This window comes from Dunckerocampus dactyliophorus, chromosome 14 (assembly GCF_027744805.1).
Source record: "Dunckerocampus dactyliophorus isolate RoL2022-P2 chromosome 14, RoL_Ddac_1.1, whole genome shotgun sequence".
Taxonomy (NCBI): Eukaryota; Metazoa; Chordata; class Actinopteri; order Syngnathiformes; family Syngnathidae; genus Dunckerocampus; species Dunckerocampus dactyliophorus.
Window position 1 is genome coordinate 4128134 of NC_072832.1, and position 15253 is coordinate 4143386.

Consider the following 15253-nt stretch of genomic DNA (forward strand, 5'->3'; position numbering starts at 1 on the left):
AGGTGCATGAAAAGATGTGAAAAATAGGAGCATGATATCTGTAGCAGATGAATATGTGGTTTCTTGCTCTTACTCTGTTTGGCTGGACCTTGGCGGCCTCCATCTTGGCTAGGAAGTCCATGGGCGAGAACTTGAACTCATTCTGCAGGTACACCTTCAGCAAGGCGTTGTAGTGACTTACATCATACTGTACACCTTGGAGGACAGAACAAGAGCACAAATCTGTTGCTGCAAGCGCTTTCCAACAACAACAAGCCCCACACAGTGCGGCATTCCTCTCACCAAGTTCCTGCAGCCTCTCCCAGATGCGGTGAGCCAGCTCGGTGCGCTCCTGCAGGCCTATCTCTGGCAGCAGGGTGCCACAGCTACGCAGCAGCAGCAAGCCCTGGTTACCACTGGGATACCCTGCAAATAACAGAGGATCAGTTGTGACTATGGATTATTATCAATCTATATACCAAGAGCAAGACGTGTATAAAAACTCTGCCTCTACCACATGCCTGGTGTACTTAATCAAGTGACCAGTGGGTGTAGATTCACAGTGTTTATACCTGTCCTGCAGACATCATGGAAGATGCGCAGCAACAGGGTCTTGGTGATGCGACCCGTCCTCCTCACAGAGCTGTCCAGCTTAGACAAGGCCCAGTCAAAGTTTTGTGCCTGCTTGGACCGCACGGCAATGCTGATTTCGTCCTTCTTCTCTGTGGCGACGGTGAAGTGGCGCACACAAACTGTCGCGTATGGCCAGGCATGACTGGAGTGGGGATGAAAGGCAACAACAATTGCAGCAAAAATGTACTTACTGAATCAACACATAGAACCCTTAGTTGTGCAGCAAACGAGCCAAACAATGTGTGCAAATCTCTGTGACCTTGAGTTGGACATCACAAGCACAATACAGTGACTTTCAGCTGACATTCATCTTATATTAGCATAGTTTGTGATGGATAATACGATGCTAAATGTGACAAACATAAATGCATTCAAATGAAATACTCTGTATTATTATTATTATTATTATCCCTGATGATGCACCTTAGCATGTGTGCAACACGCAATTAAAGTCAGGCTTTCGTTGAGTCGACTCAAGAACGGTTGCGCATTATTGCTAATAAAATGCAACGTTAAACATCAGTTATAATGACATGATGTAATCAAATTATCTCAATGGAGCCACTTTTGTGTTACATTAAAAAAACGTGCGCACGTTAATGACATGGCGGTTTAGCAGAACAGCATACAACTCTACATTTTAAAGTGTTGAACACTGTTAAATAGCTACATTAAGCGTGTTTCTGCCTGTCATTGACCCTCAATGACAACTGCGCATCAGGCTAACGCATGGATGGCGGCTACAAAAGCTAGCAGGTTACGCGATACCTGGGGGTGTTTTCCACGCTGGGGCGGTTCTGCCGGCTCAAAACTCCCGTCCTCCTCACACCGAGAGTTCCGCTGTACAGACGATCGAGTGGCGGCCCGGTTCTTTTGGTCCCTGCGATTTGCAGCAAGCCTAAAGGGGAAAACTTAAGTAACCGGGCTGATCTCAAGAGCGCGGCCATGTTTGCTATCGCAGGCGTGAATGACGAGAGGACTTCCGTATCATGTGACCAAGCACCGCGAGAGTTCTCATATGACGTATGTGTTAGGTCACTAGTTTCCGACTTGAATTAATGCAGATAAACCATGTATAATAGAAACTATGGAAATTCATAAAATTGTACAATAAGAGGAAAATACCATATATTTTATTTTCTGGAGTGCAATTTAAAAAAAAATGCCCACTCTGAAATATCAAACTATTATTCATTATTTACCATTATTTTCCTTTTACGCTGGTGTATTTTTTTGGCACCCAACATCAGGCTTTACAGAATTGGAATACTGTCTAAATTATTTTTTAATAGCTTCACATTAAACTAGGTATGCGTAGGCAAATATTGTGTTGACTTAAGAAAAAAATACAGAAAAAACAATTTTATTATCTTTATTTCTTAACTATATACACAATATTACATGGCGTCAGGTTCAAAATTCTTTTTCACACAATGATCGTGTACTATTATTGAATACATAAATGAAAAAATAATACCGGTACAATGTGTCAGGAAAACAAATTGTTTGCAAACAAATAATACATGACCAGTCACCAACAGCAGCCTTATAAAATTTGAATCCTGACAAAAATAGCTGACATTATTAACACCATCAGGAATAAATATCACATTAAATGTTAAATACATGATATCCTGTGAATATCACACAGAATACAACCAAGTCAAATGATGGTTGGACAGTTAAGCGCTTCAACCACATGATTATTACAACAGTTCAACATTCATGAGTTATTTGGAGCATTATGGACCTCAGTCAGTTTAATTCTTGGATCAACTCACTATTCCCTTTCCTCTTGCCTTTCTTAAAGCTCTGCTCGACGAGTGTCTTTGTCTTCTCCATACTCTCCCTGCCTCTCTCTCGTCTGCTGTGCTCGTTCCACAGCTCTAAAGCCAGTCTTCGGGTCTGGTTAGAATTGTCCAGCGTCCAGGCTTGGAAAAATTCACACTTCTTTGAAGCCAGGAAGTATTTCTGTCTCCTTGCACCTTCTTCGCCGTCTTTAGAGAGAGCCGCCCTGGCTTTGGAGAGTGCAGAGCGGAGCTGACTCAATGCCGCCAGGGTGTAACCTGTAGCATCCTTGTTATCTCGTCCAGTCATGATGTGGGCAGCGCCTTCCATCGCCCAGTCTGTGACACGGGACGCTTCTTTGTCAAGGTAGCCTCCTCCTAAAATGAGAGTCTCTCCGCAGCGTACGGCCTCTTGGATGGAGGTGAAAACCCTGCTGGAACTCAGCGCCTCAGACAAGGAGAGCATCAAATCACAAAATTCATATAGTAGTGAGTCGACATCACCATTGAAGAGCTGCAAAGTGAAACTGTAGCAATAAAGAGCGTTGACTAAACCATAGCACACTAAGGGAGATGGATTTGGACATAAGGAAGTCAGATTGGGTATTTTGGCACAAACCAAAGGCACACTAGAGACTGCTGAGCGTCCTCTGTTGGCGGCTGCCTCCTTTCTATCCCTGCCTTTAGTATTTTTCATTTTTCTGCCTTGATTCTGAACCTCCTTTGGTGGTGATGCATCATTATTCTCCTGCTTGTTCACTTCCTCCTCAAGCACCTCCACCAGTGCGCTCCTTCCAACCTCATGTTCCTCCCACCAAGGCCTCCACATAGGGATCAATCCACCCAGAGCGCCACCCTTTAGCAGACTCATGAACTTCTCTTTCTCCTGGCTGTCAAGAAGCGCCCACAGCTCCTCTTCGGAGAGCTGGTCAAGGTCCAGCTCTGATAGACGCTCAGCCACACCTTCTGTTGGCTCCTCGCCTCCCTCCTGTCCTCCAAGCTCTTCCAGTTCTCTCATAATGGCCTCAATCTCTGCTGCACTCCCTGCCCCTGACTCCTGAAGCTCAGCTAATCTGGACAGGAGATCCATAGTTTCTATGTTCTCCTCCTCTTTTTCCTGCACCATGCCAGCTTCTCTTAACACACTTTCCATTCCTCCGTCTGTCATTTGCGCCTTTTGTCTTAGTTCAAGAAGAATCTGCAGCATTTTCGCCTTCCCCTCATGCTCCGTTTTCCCCATGTTCTTCAGCTCCTGGAGAACAGACTCTTTGTAGAACTCCTCAGAGCACAAGGAGTGTGCAGGGCTTCTGTAGCAAGCCACACCGCAGTAGCTCAGGTTGCACCTAGGACATGTGTAGCATGCAGGTTTGCAGTTACAGAACATGCACGCTGCGCCCATCTTTGAGTTCTTGCCGTCACCTGCGTGCTTCTTAACAGGGGTGAGAAAGTCTTCTCGTCCAGGAGCAGACCTTCTTACTGGAAGCAGTATTCCCTCCTTGCTGACTGACGGGGCGTCCTGTGTGTCATCTGACCATACGGATACGTCTTTTGGACCGATATCTGTCAGTAGACTCCTTACGGACGGAGGCAGTGTACGTCTCATGATTGGATTCAATGTTGGTAGAAGGAATTTTGTCCGGAAACCTGAGATGTAAACAAGAAAGTTGTTAGCAAAGCATGCTACACAGCAAAGCCAGACGTGTTTTTAAGTCAGCTAAACACAGAACCAGTGCATCAGAAGGAATCCGTAAACCCGTTTTAAAACATTTAACAACTTAATAACTTAAGTGTTAATAACTTACAGTGTTATATATCTGTAGTACACACACTAGCATTAGCCGAAGCGTTTCGTGTGTGTAAAAGGTGGTGTCAGTGCGGCGCCATGTTGGCTGACGATGACGGCATCTTAAAGTGACATTGTACCCTTAAAAAAAACGACCATTGGCGAGTCCGTTGTAGTAAACATGCTTTTAAAATGCATAATTGTATGCACAAATTTCACAATTCACAAACAAACCCTTCATTCATAAAATCACAATTATTAAAATTTTGTTGATCTGGTAAACCTTCAAACAGCTAAAATTATGCATAAAGCAAACAATAACCCAAAAAACGTAAAACAATTCTTCTCAACAAAAGAGGAGAAATATGATTTTGAGGAAAAATTAAAGCTAAAACACTTATTTGCACGAACGCAACACTATAAACCTCAGCATTTCTGTATGTGGAATCAAGTTGTGCAACGGACTGAGTAAGGAACTCAAACGAGGCACTAAAATGAGCGATTTCAAGAAACAGTACAAGCAGCTGATGTTTATTAAGTACAAGGAAGAAGACGCCTGAACCACTGTGTGCATACAATGCTATGTCTAACCACTCTTACAATGACTTCTAACTCTTCATTTCTGGTGAGTACATTGTCTGTGCTCATTATCAAACTGTGTCTCTGTCAACTATTTCATCAGCGGTTATCAATTTGTTATCATTAAGTCTGCAGTACAGTTCTTTACAGCAGGTACAAACCTTGCCTATCATCGCACTATATGGCTATATTATCGCATTTCTACATACAGTACTTACAATAGGCAAGAAGTACATTGGAATACATGAGGTGAACAAATGCATTGCAACTGATGTGAAACGGTTGAGGGTTAGGACTAAATAAGCTTTGCGTCTTCCTACTCTTTATTATTGGCTGGAAGACCAGAGTCTTGATTCAGGAGAAGGATAAAAGATTGGCTTATTTGTTCTACTGCTTCATCTATTTCCTGCTCCCAATAAGCAACAGGGAGAAATCTTTTTTTTCTATCTTGTTTCATTTCATTCTTATACATAATCTTTTATTCCAGTATTTCACATGTCCTACATATGTTTTGTGTACAGTGTGAGTGACTTAGGTGTACATTTAGGTATAATTTAGGTATACGCGCCAACTTATCGCATTCATGCATATTCGTCTATTTTCATAGATGTCTTTTTGGCCCTGCAGTGCGTCCACATCTCCCACGGCGCTGTTGGCTTTGAGGTGATCGTCTCCTGCGGGGGAGTCAACCACGCTAAAGGTCACGCAGGTGGGGACTTGTCACATGGCTGTCCACCCCTCACCAGGCAAAAGGGTCCCCGTGCCGCCTAACATACCCTGTGGGGGGAAGAGGGAGGGATGACGGAAGGGGGTCTGAAGGTTGGCGTGTGCCATGCTGCCCCTGGCTGCTGTATGCCAGCAGTCTGCTGTCTTCTCGTGTGTCTCTTCTCCCACCCTGACATGTCCTGTGACATCACATCTTGGTGGAACAACACAATCTCAGTTAGTGGCAGATAGTAGAGTAAGTATTGTGCTGACCTGAATATAAGACGACCCTAAATATAAAACTACCCCTCTTTTTCAAGACCCGTTTTTGGAAAAAAAACTATTCTTAAGACAAAATGAATTTTTTCAATATCAATGAAATAACAACTCATCGATTGCAATAAAGAAGTATATTACACAAGACGTTGTTTAGCGCTACGTGCTGGTTTGCGTGTATAAATATCTATATCCCCAAATACAAAATGAGACACATTTATTTATTTATTTTTAGTCTTCTATTCAGGTCAGTGTGGTAATCCTTACAAATCTCATCCAGGTTTCATGAGAACTCTTCTCAATGAAAAAACAACAGATTCTGCAGTGAGCATATGTTCAGTGCACAAAAAATGGATCTCAGGCCAGGTTTAAACATGACAGTATGTAATGTCCTTAATCACTCTTCTAAGATGAAGTATTTAGATCACGCGCTGGCAGATTGTCACCATATTGCAACAGGCATCAAAATGCGAAAAGAAGAAAAAAGAGAAAGAGGGTGAAAAAAAACGCAGTTTGTGCAATTTATTGAAAACTGTATTTACAGTAGATACCTGACTATTTAGCATTATGGTATCTTAAATAGAAAGTGGTTTGCTGGCACTATCTGCAGAGCGTATCAATTCACTTTACATTTTCCAGCAGGAAGATGCTTTGACAAGACACGATGTTGTACATTGTGGCGAGGCCTTGGCCTCCTGTGCACTGGGTGGTCTGCCCGTGTGGGGTTCGGCCGTGTTGCTGGCTCATACAGCATACAACTCATACAACAATCATACAGTTCACTCATATGCTGGTTAAAAGAAGAACAGGTTAAAAAAAAACATTAGAAAAGAGTAGCAGGGACCTACTGTGAACTGAAACACGCTGTTTATCAGGTAAGAAAAAGTTTAATTGCCTTAAAAATTGCTAAAGTGCTAAAATCAGACTTCCGTGTCATTCGCTGCCGAGGTTGGATGCAGTGAGGCAGTGAATTTAAATGTCTTTTCTGAGGGTTATGGGATGAAAAAAGTTAAGAATTAGATAAAAAATGTCAAATCAGGTTTCCAATGGGCAACAATGGCAGGTTGCAAGAAGCTTGTAAGACGGAAAGCCTTTTCACCATTGCGATCAGGAGGTCACAACAATGTAAGAAAATACGGCAAGTTATTAAGGTACAATGTACAATGTGTGTCTTTCAGGTGACCTTGACAATGCATGCATGGTAAAGTAACATTTACAATAGTAGCATCAGTGTATTGGTAGTAGGCGTGTTTTCATGAATGAATCCTGGAATGCTTGCTTAGCTCCCCTGTGCACAAAAGCATCAATGCACCTCTTTAATAATTCACCCCTCTGGATCCATTATTTACATATTATTTTGTCCTTCCATCCTCGTCCTCCTCTTCACAGGAAGTCATTCTCTTTCCTTTAATCGACAACCTTTGCAGGTCACTTGGTAGACAAATAAAGAAGTTACCATGTTTCCTGCCTATGGAGCGCCTTGATCATGCATCTGTACTGCGTATGCGTGTGCGTGTGCACAAAAGCGTGTAAAGCTAGATGGAGCGCTAGCCTCTCAGTGACCTGAAGTCGATGTTGACAGCGAAAACACTCAAACGATCAGTAACATTAAGAAAGGGTAGATTCAAATAAGCTCTGCTTCTTCCTACTCCTTTTCGGACAAATGTGATGTTCCTGGATGTAACTTTATTAAGCATGTTTGAAATAAAGTCAAAATGATTGCAGCTGTGGAGGTGCAGATCCAAACTGTATCACACAGAGAAAACCACAACACAAATGAACAGACAAAATGTGGCAAGTGTCCAAAAAAAGACTTTTCACAGGTTCAGCTTGCGAAATGCGACCTTTGGGAACTAACCTTGCTGCTAAAGTGACACGCTTGCTAAAAGTATATGGATTTGAGACTTTATCCCAGTTAAAAAAAAAAAAAGCAACAACATGGTGGGAGTTTATATTCACAGGAAAAAGGGTGAGAACATGACATTAAAATGTTACAATTTTAGGTATGGAATTGTGTGAAAAAACACAGAAAAGCAGGGAGTATTCTACAAAATATATGTAATAATATAGCATGTTTTTTCTAGCTTAACTTGGTTAAAGGGTAATCATTTGTTCATACATGCAGTAGTGGCGACTCTGCAGTATGGGTACTGCCCCAGCAGATGGCGCTGTTTCTTTGTGTTTTTAAAAAAAATGCATTTTATATTTGATGCAGAGCAAAAATTAATTGGGAAAGTTAATGTGTTTACATACATTTCTGTCATAATCCTTATTGTGATGTTTGTGGGGTATTTAAAAAAGAACACTCCCTGACTTCTTGCTATAATTGAGCACCATATATGGATTCTAGCTTGTGACAAAATGCGGGGTAATTATCGTTCTGGTCAAGTATTTTTGTCTTGTTTTATTTTGACATCTTCCTGTTTTTTCCCTTCTGATTGTGTTCTGTTTCCTCTTAGGCCCTTCCCCTTCTGGTGCTGAACGACGTGAGGAACTTCACCTGCCGTATTTCAGCAGCTTGGAGTATTCCTACTTTGACGTTATCCTGCTCCTGCTGCTCCTGGCTGCAGCACCCCCGCGGTTTGTACTACGACACAGGATTTGTTCTTATCCATGAGAAGTTTGAGGATTAACTCTGAATATTGTGTACTCAAAAGCTTAAAAAGCCAAAAAACGTGGGGTCATGTAAAAATACCTGCTTTCTTTTGTCTATTTCAGTCCAAATGTCAGTCCAAATCTTCTCATGAGAGGGAAAAAAAGCCTTCCGTGCCTCCCCCGTCTCTATTCTCCCCTATCCTTCTCTCCATCTCCATCACAGCATTCCCGCAGGAGCAGACCTGTATCGCTGTATCAGCCGCCTCCCACCTACAACAACCTCCAGCCCAGCCTCTCTCCATCCTCATGGGAAAGGGGAGCATCCAGGCTAGCAGGAGGCGGGTCGGAGGACGAAGCAAAAGAGAGAAAAGTGTCCCAGAGGATCGGTGTCTTGTCTTTCCGCATCAGGAAGTGAGAATGTGATGGTGGCATATAGTCAAGCGGGTGTGTTGGCTGGCCCTCGGTGAGCAGAGCATATGTGTGAAGATCACAGTTTCCTGCTACTGGCAACTGGGCTTGATGCTCTAAATCGCTAAAACGCTGCAGACGAGTGTGCTGTGATATGTTGTGTCGTGTCTGCTGGGACATTAAAGCTACTTGTAGCAAGGATTCCGACTGAAGGTCTTCATGCCCACATTACATTCAACTGATGAACAACCTGCAGAGCACCCCTGTCATATAGATGACCTTTGACTATAGTTTTTGCTGTAGGTCCTTAAAAACAGCAGAGTGCTCCTGTTTTGCAGAGGATATTTTACAAACATTTTTGCATTAGATTCTTGAAAACAGCAGAGCGCTCCTGTTGTATAGAGAATTTTAGACTAGGCCATCAAAAACAGCAGAGCGTCCCCTGTTGTATAGAAAATCTTGGACTAGTATGTTTGCAGTAGGTTCTTAAAAACAGCAGAGCTCTCCTGTCATAAATAGGATCTCTGTATTGCATTTTTGCGGTATACGTCGTACAAAAAAAGCAGAGCGTTCCTGTCATATAGAGGATCTTGGACTCAGGAATGCTGTCAGGAATTCTGGGCCCCATGAAAAAACATGTCCCCTCAGGCAGTATCACCACCTCGCTATTTGTATGCCCCTGCTTGGACTAGCATATTTGTAGTAGGTCCTCAAAAACAGCAGCGCTTCCCTGTCATTTTTGTAGTAGTAGGTCCTTAAAAACAGCAGAGCGCTCCTCTCATATAGAGGATCCTGGACTAGCGTTTTTGCAGTAGGTCCTTTAAAGCAGCTGAGCTCTCCTTTAACAAAAATGTCTTTGACTCACACTTTTGCTGTAGATCCTCAAAACAACAGCGTGCATGTAGAGAATTAAATTGCATTATCTCCTTTAAAACGTCATACAAGTCATATAGAGATCTTGGACTAGCGTTTTTGCAGCAGATCTTCAAAAACAGCAGAGTGCTCCTGTCATGTAGAGGATTTTTCACCTTGCTTTTAAAAATTGCATTATCTCCTTTAAAACAACAGTGTGCTTGTGTCATGTAGAGGATGTCTGACTAGTGTTTTTGCAGTAGGTCCTCAAAAACAGCAGAACCTCCCTGTCGTATAGAGGATCTTTGACGAGCATTTTTGCTGTAGATCATTAAGAACAACAGAGTTCTCAAGTCGTATAGAGGATCTTGGACTAGCGTTTTGGAAGCAGATCCTCAAAAACAGCAGAGTGCTCCTGTCATACAGTGGATCTTTCACCTTGCTTTTAAAAATTGCATTATCTCCTTCAAAACAACAGTGTGCTTGTGTCATGTCGAGGATGTTTGACTAGTGTTTTTGCAGTAAATCCTTCAAGACAGTAGCACGCTCCTGCATACAGAGGATCTTATACCTTGCTTTTGTCCTTGAAAGCATCAGAGAGCTCCTGTTATATAAGGGATCTTTGACGTGACATATTGCTTATGTTTGAATAAATTCATTTATATGAGCACGTGTCTCCAGAACTACTGTATTTATTTGTGCATCTGTGATCTATAGTAATAGCCTCACAATAGGGGAACCGTGTCAAATATTGAGGAGGAACAGAGGGAGCTTTTGACATTTTTGGGAGTGTGGGTGGGGGCACACAAATAATCAAACACTCTAGCTGCGTTATCGTCGCCGGGAAAAGGTTGTGCGTTAGCGTGTTTGACAGCGCTGGGGCCCTGGCTGTGATGTTGACATTAGTGCATCAAGACACATCACCTCTGCTTTGGGAAAAGGCCTAGAGTGAGAACCCCCCCTCCCCCCGAGCACAGCGAGGTCGCTGTCTGGACGTGGGGTTTTATTCATTTTTAACTGCAAGATTCCACAATCGTCGGATCTAATCACGTTTTACATTAGACACACTGTCACCGTGCCGTGAATACACGGGGAACAGCCAAGCCCAAACGAGAGTATAGATGACTAACTAATGTCAACAATACGTGTGTCATCATCACAACTGACGCACAGAGCACAAGGAAAGGAGGAATACGTCACACAACTCACGTCCTATTGTCTCACCGTGTCCTGCTAGTTAGCATATGTGTGTCGTTTGAGCGCATTGATGTACGGGGTGTGGAATGTCATGCACGTCTCGGCGCATTAGGGAGCGATGAAAAGGACACCGCTTGCCATTGCGCTCCGATGAAGGCGCCTGAACAATTTGTGGCGACCCCGAGACCGGAGTAAGTCTGCAGGGTGATGAGGCTGCAGCAACTTCTGAAGAAGTGATGAAGGCTGCAAGAGGCAACATCAGCTTTGTGGGAGCTCATTGCTGCAAGTCAGTTACATTAATGGATCTCTGTGGCCCATATGTTTGAAAGGCCTCTGTTTATTGGTGTTAATCATTTTGGAAGATACATACGGTGGTGTGAAAAAGTGTTTGCCCCCCTTTTCCTTTTTTTTGTGCATGTTTGTCACATTTCAATGTTTCGGATCATCAATTGAGATCTATCAGTCTGGAAAATATTATAAAGCCATTTCTAAAGCTTTGGGACTCCAGCGAACCACAGTGAGAGCCATTATCCACACATGGTGAAAACATGGTAGAGTGGTGAACCTTCCACGGTGAACCAAAATTTCCCCAAGACTGCAGTGACGACTCATGCAAGAGGTCACAAAAGACCCCACAACAACATCCAAAGAACTGCAGGCCTCACTTGCCTCAGTTAAGGTCAGTGTTCATGACTCACATAAGAAAGACACTGGGCAAAAACGGCCTGAATGGCAGAGTTCCAAGACCAAAACCACTGCTGAACAAAAAGAACATCAATTTTGCCAGGAAACATCTTGATGGGAAAATACTCTGGTCTGACGAGACAAAAGTTGAACTTTTTGGAAGGTGTGTGTCCCATTACATCTGGCGTAAAAGTAACGCCACATTTGAGAAAAAGAACTTCATACCAACAGTAAAATATAGTAGTGGTAGTGTGATGGTCTGGGGCTGTTTTGCTGCTTCAGGACCTGGAAGACTTGCTGTGATAAATGGAACCATGAATTCTGCTGTCTAGCATAAAATCCTGAAGGAGAATGTCCGGCCATCTGTTTGTGACCTCAAGCTGAAACCAACTTGGGTTCTGCAGCAGGACAATGATCCAAAACACACCAGCAAGTCCACCTCTGAATGGCTGAAGAAAAACAAAATGAAGACTTTGCAGTGGTTTAGAGTCCTGACCTGAATCCTATTGAGATGCTGTGGCATGACCTTAAAAAGGTGCTTCATGCTGGAAAACCCTCCAATGTGGCTGAATTACAGCAATTCTGCAAAGATGAGTGGGCCAAAATTCCTCCACAGCGCTGTAAGAGACTCATTGCAAGTTATCACAAACGCTTGATTGCAGTTGTTGCTGCTAAGGGTGGCCCAACCAGTTATTAGGTTTAGGGGCAATCACATTTTCACATAAGTCGTTTACAAGTATGTTTGGATTTTTTTCTCCTTTAATAATAAAAACTTTCACTGAAAAACTGCATCTTGTGTTCAGTTGTATTTTCCACTGACTAATATTTAATTTTTTTAAAGTGCGACAAACATGCAAAAAAAAAAAAAAAACAGAAATCAAGAAGGGGGCAAACACTTTTTCACAGCACTGTATTTTAGGAGTCACATGAGGGTAAAAATGTCTCAAAGACACATTTCCCCTCCCACAAAATGGTGAATTTCAGTCAATGTTGGACGTTTTCAGGAGTCTTACTGTTTGGATTTGAGGAGCTGTTGAATGCTTGACCCCTGGTATGCAGAGACACAGGCAGCGGCATGAAAAAACAAAAGTCCTTTTATTATCCAAGAATAGGTGCAGGTACTCACAGTAGTGCAGGATAATGCAACAAAAGGTGACAGAGAAAAAGGCTTGGTGAAAACACAAACGGTCGTCTTGGCAGCATCAACAGGTAAGGAGACCGTTTAAGTGACAGCACAGCGAAGAAAACAGAGTCAATGAACCAGCGCCGTCCTTGTGACAACGCTGGGCTTATAAACCCACCTTACTGCAATTGCAAATAGCTGTACACAATTACACTGTGGTAAGGCGGCTGCATCTTTGCCTCAGCAGGAATTGCAGCATTCCCAAATAAGAGCGCAGAAAAGGAAGTGAGAATTCTGTCCTGTGGAGCATGACACATACATTGACAAACTTGAAGAAATTATCCAAATTCTAGTTACTAGAATTAAAGAAAGAAAAATAGTAATACAAGAATTTAATAACTCCTCTTCATATGTTCTGTTTTACAAAGCCTCCCTCCCTCATCTGACTTTTGGCTTCCACACCAGCCCTTTGGTGTCTTGTCCATCTGTGTATCTGTCTCCTGTCTTGCCTCCAGTCACTCCATGCTAACCTCTGTCCATACTTCTCAATCCTGCATCCTCTGGCCTGTTTTCTGCTGGTGCACGGAGCTGCTCTATCAAAGCTGCCATTCGCTCCATATATGTGTGTGTATGTGTGTGTGGCGAGTGAGGGATGGGTGTGAAGACAGCTGTCACGCTGTCTCAGGATCATATGATGGCTGTCAGAAACGCTGTAAAGTAACTGGCATCTTACAACCCCAACACCCGCCATACTCCCTCTCCTCCAGCCCGTTCATACAGCCACATACAGTATATAATTAATTTTTTTTAAATACACTTAACAGAACTAAAAATCCAACACTTTTGTTGAACTAAGATCTAAAACTTTTTCTATGTACACAAAAGGCCTATTTCTGTCAAATATGTGTTAGTAAGCATGTCACCATTGTCAGGATAATCCATCTACCTTACACGTGCGGCATGCCAAGACGCTGATTAGAGAGCATGATTATTACACAGGTGTGCCTTAGGTTGGCCCCAATCAAAGGCCACTCCAAAATGTGTAGTTTTACTGTATTGGTGCGGGCCTGTGGTTGGTCCGGGAGGGGAATACGGCCTATTATTAGAAAAAAATATATAAACATTTCAGAAAATACTAATATATTTCAGCAAATTGTACTAATTCTTGGCCTAAATTAAGCATTTTAAAGCACAAAAATGGTTAAGGCTTATTGTGGCTGGACTCACCCTAAGAGGCAGGGTGAGGAGCTCGGTCATCCGGGAGGAGCTCAGAGTAGAGCCGCTGCTCCTTCACCTCGAGAGAGCCAGTTGAGGTGGCTCGGGCATCTAGTACGGACGCCTCCCGGACACCTCCCTGGTGAGGTGTTCCAGGCATGCCCAGCATGAAGGCCCCGGGGCAGACCTAGGACATGCTGGAGGGATTATTTCTCACAGCTGGCCTGGGAACGCCTTGGGGTAATGTTTTGCTAATAATAACATCATAGTCATAATAACAACACGAGCTACTGTTGGGTCCACAAACTAAAGCTAAAACTCAACTCTGGCGTCACTTCCTGTCCTCCACACATACTGTATGTCCCCTGGGGAACACATTTACTGTGACACACACAAGCATTTTAAATGGCTTATTTACTCGTATTATGTCTACTATATTGGGTAATACTAGTGTAAAGCCATTTAAGTCCGCCATTACAATACATTGATGAGACAATAGCCACTGAAGGAACTACACTGTCCAGAAAAAAACAAGGAACTGCAAATGTGTGACTCCATGTTATTGTATTTCTGTCTAATATGTCTTATATTCTCTGATTATATCTAATATATTGGGTAAATGTAAAGGCGACTATAGGGGTGTTATTGCATGTCTGGAGGGCTCTAATCGTGTTAAAAAACGTATTTAAAAGATAGACAGGTTTTCCATGCCATAACTATGAAAATATTCCATTTATTAATATTAAATCCTCCTTTGCAGAAATTCACATCTTGTCCGGGAACCAATTAGCCACGCTAAACGAGGGACAACTGTACGCCCATCCAGAGCATCCCAAACATGCTCAATGAGTGAGTTTGCTGGGATGTTTTCAGCCTCCAGGAATTGCGTACAGATCCTCGCAACATGCGCCATGCATTATCATGCTGCAACATGACGTGATGTTTGTTGGCAAATGGCACAACGATGTGCCTCAGGGTCCAGTCACGGTATTGTGTGCATTAAAAAAGCCATCGATAAAACACACCTGTGTTTGTTGTACGTAACATACGTCAGCGCATACCGTAACCCCACCTCATAAGTCAGGCATCTGGGGAGGAAACGCAAAAAAAGAAACAGGAAGTAGAAACGTCGAACATGGAACTTTAAAGGGGAGCTTTTGGGTCAACTAAGGGGTCTAGTCCAACTCCTGGTTGACAAATTAATTGATTTCTTACAGTATTTGCTTCAGAATGTAGAGGAACACTGAGATTTGTTGTGTTTCCTCTCTGCCTGTCTAAATATAAAAAACACTGGACGCATCATCGATCAGTTCTGTCCCGAGCGCTGTGTTCCTCTAAGGACAAGGCAGGTCGGCAGCTGTCGTTTCAGGTTAGCGCCGGCTGGAGGTGGCAGAGGGATGAATAAGTGAACAGGCTGCACGTTGGACTCATGTTATA

General features: G+C 43.0%; 2 protein-coding genes across 4 annotated transcripts in view; both read right to left on the reverse strand.

Moving 5' to 3' along the window:
• Positions 1-1579, reverse strand: part of lrpprc (leucine-rich pentatricopeptide repeat containing) — a 68949-nt gene extending 67370 nt beyond the window's left edge. For all 3 annotated transcript variants that reach the window (XM_054799268.1, XM_054799269.1, XM_054799267.1), the window contains exons 1-4: positions 1381-1579; positions 552-754; positions 283-405; positions 74-195 (exon numbers count right to left, since the gene is read on the reverse strand). In XM_054799268.1, the coding sequence (XP_054655243.1) occupies positions 74-195; positions 283-405; positions 552-754; positions 1381-1559 (627 nt within the window). In that variant the 5' untranslated portion in view covers positions 1560-1579. The remainder of the gene's footprint in view (positions 1-73; positions 196-282; positions 406-551; positions 755-1380) is intronic.
• Positions 1580-2008: 429 nt separating this feature from the next.
• On the reverse strand, positions 2009-4530 carry znhit2 (zinc finger, HIT-type containing 2). The gene is made up of 2 exons (XM_054798809.1): positions 4202-4530; positions 2009-4043 (listed from the first exon to the last, which is right to left on the reverse strand). Exon 2 carries the CDS (start codon positions 4000-4002, stop codon positions 2368-2370), a length of 1635 nt encoding a protein of 544 aa, XP_054654784.1. The 5' UTR covers positions 4003-4043; positions 4202-4530; the 3' UTR covers positions 2009-2367.
• Positions 4531-15253: the final 10723 nt, after the last annotated feature.

What these genes read in the sequence shown, in the direction of transcription:
- znhit2 (XM_054798809.1), bottom strand. Translation starts at nt 4,002, where the DNA reads ATGAGACGTACACTGCCTCCGTCCGTAAGGAGTCTACTGACAGATATC.